We start from the raw sequence: 2,645 nt of genomic DNA, 5'->3' as shown, positions 1-2,645 counted from the left end.
CCCCCTCTCTGCAGCAGAAAGACTCTGCAGGTCTCTGCTGCTCAGCTGCAAACTCACTAAATGGAATAATTAATGGAAAATGGTATGGCTGTCTCATAAAGATGTCTTTAAAAAACACTGGACACACATACACCCACACACCACACACTCACACACACACACAGAAAAAACAGAACAGACAAGCTTCACAACGCTGCTTCCGCAGCAAACATCAGAGTCTATTGCCTGTCTGGCCCTGGTCCTAGTCATAGTCCTGATGTTTGTTCTCTGATTATACCTCAGAGCTCAACAACCGAACTCTAGAATTATTTTCTGTTGACGGGTTCAAAAGAACTTAGTGTTGGATAAGATCAGTTTTAACAGTGTGTGTGTGTGTCTGCGTCCGCGTGTGTAGGTGTGTTTGTCTGTGTGTCTATTTGTGTATCTGTAGGTATTTTTCACATTCCTTGCATTAAGAAATGAAACCTTGTGTTGGCTCAGAGGTCAACACAACTTTTGTTTACGCAGTCAACAAACCTTTACCACACACACACATTCACATACACACGTACACAAACACGCTCACACACACACACACACACACACTCACACACACTGTTCACAACTGTTACTGTCAAGTGCTTTTATTGTGAAGAAATGTCACTTTTATTTGGTAACAGAGCTCAGTATGACGTCATATTCCACAGGTGTGTTTTTTATTAGTTTGTTATCATAAGCTGTGTGACGTCACCATGAGAAGTTCGTTACAGAGTTTCTTTGTTTCCTCCTGTTGGAGGAGCTCAGGGGTGAGGGAGGTGAGGGAGGGGTGAGTACTCCGGAGCGTGTCTCCGCCCGGCGGGTGGGGTGAGGGTGGTGGTCGGAGGTGGGGTCCTCTTCTTTCTCTTCTTTATGTTTTTGGGTTTTAGTTTTGGTCTTTTCTGCCTCACAGAGAGGGGTGGGGGTGGGGGATGCAAGTTCGTGCGTGTCGTTCGCGTGGCCGGCTGACGGCTCTGATTGGCTGGTCATGATTAGCGGCACGCTTCATTATGTTAATGAGCTGGTCTCAAGGCACGGGGCAGACCTTCCGCAGGGAGGGGGGTGTCCCGGGTCCAGTATATAACGGGGCTGAGGCCGGTCGTGTGCCAGGCTCACCGGCTCGCATGAGCTGATACAAAGCAGACAGACGCTGAGAGGCGCGTGCCACCGTCCTGTTGATCCACGACACTTCTGACTTCAGGTGAGTTCAGTGCGCGTGTCCCTGCTCACCTGCTGACATCACATCCTCACACTGCATGCGCTCCTGCCTGCAGTTCCTCACGCGCTGCTCTCCCTCCCAACAGAGCGACATGGACTCGGTCTACTCCGACATCGACAGCAACAGCTGCGACTTCTTCCCGCACTCCGACAGCGAGGAGTCCCGCAGCAGCCCGCACTGTCCCGTGCGCGGCCCGGAGCCTGAGCAGCAGCAGCAGAAGAAGAGGCGGCGCGGGCGCGCGCGGAGCGAGACCACCGTGCATGTGGTGAAGAAGAACCGGAGGATGAAGGCCAACGACCGCGAGAGGCACCGCATGCATAACCTGAACGACGCGTTGGACGAGCTGCGGGAGGTTCTGCCGGCCTTCCCCGACGAGACCAAACTCACCAAGATCGAGACTCTGCGCTTCGCCCACAACTACATCTGGGCCCTGTCCGAGACCATCCGCATTGCAGACCTGCAGGTGGGCAAGTCTGCGGTCCCCCCGAGCCCCTGCAGCTGGAGCTCCAGCGGCTCGCCCTCCTCCTCCTCCCCGACATACAGCACCTCCAGCCCGGGAAGCCCGGGCGGCCCGGACGACTACAGCTACTTCCGGAGCTTCGTCCCGGCCAGCATCTACTGAGGAAGAGATCCGAGAAGAGCCGAGAGGAGCCCACTCCCAGAGCTGTACAGAGACACGTGACAGATGGAATAACGTTCACTGTTTGGCCTTAATGAGCTCCGACCTCTGCTGACGGACTGAACTCGTTGATTTTATATTTTCTCCTGAAACCTGACTGCACTTTTCCTCCCGACGCTCCGCAGGTTCTTCTGTTCTATATGTTCTGTAGGTTGTTCTGTATGTTCTGCAGGGTGTTCTGTATGTTCTGCAAGTTCTCTATGTTCTGCAGGTTGTTCAGTATGTTCAGCAGGATGTTCTGCAGCTTTACTTAGAGTTGAGAACTCAGTGTAACCATTAGTGAGATTTGCAGCAGAACGGAGGGTACATGGAGCTGCCCTCATCAATAATGAACCCGGTTAGATTATTGTTTTTTTTTTTATTTATTTTGTGAAGTCACATATAAACTGTATTTTGTACATAAAGAGATTTTTATTCTATTTACTTGAACCCGCTTTCTAAAAATAAAGTTCTAACGTTTCTATAAAACTCTTTGTTTCTGTTAATTGTTTATCAATACTTATTGTTGATTATTATAAATCAGTTCAACAGTCAGTCAGCTGCACTGACAGGCTGTTTATGATAATTAATTTCAGACAGTATTTCTCAGAGCAGCAGGCGGAATTTTTTTTTGTCAGTTTAACTGTCAGACCTCTACTCTGATAGAAAACACTTAGTGACTGATTGAAATATAAAAGAGATAAATAAAATATTTATTTAGATGCTTAGAATAATATACTAGAATTAAAGCTG

General features: G+C 49.1%; 1 protein-coding gene across 2 annotated transcripts; it reads left to right on the top strand.

Moving 5' to 3' along the window:
• The first annotated feature begins 942 nt into the window (after nt 1-942).
• On the top strand, nt 943-2,381 carry neurog1 (neurogenin 1). 2 transcript variants are annotated; one of them, XM_030395648.1, is made up of 2 exons: nt 948-1,216; nt 1,320-2,381. In XM_030395648.1, exon 2 carries the CDS (start codon nt 1,326-1,328, stop codon nt 1,854-1,856), a length of 531 nt encoding a protein of 176 aa, XP_030251508.1. In that variant the 5' UTR covers nt 948-1,216; nt 1,320-1,325; the 3' UTR covers nt 1,857-2,381. The 2 variants fall into 2 exon arrangements, with proteins under 2 accessions (XP_030251507.1, XP_030251508.1); XM_030395647.1 differs by having other exon boundaries at nt 943-2,381.
• The last annotated feature ends 264 nt before the right edge of the window (nt 2,382-2,645 follow it).

This window comes from Sparus aurata, chromosome 18, assembly GCF_900880675.1.
Source record: "Sparus aurata chromosome 18, fSpaAur1.1, whole genome shotgun sequence".
NCBI classification, from domain to species: domain Eukaryota; kingdom Metazoa; phylum Chordata; class Actinopteri; order Spariformes; family Sparidae; genus Sparus; species Sparus aurata.
This window is presented reverse-complemented; position numbering and strand designations above follow the sequence as displayed.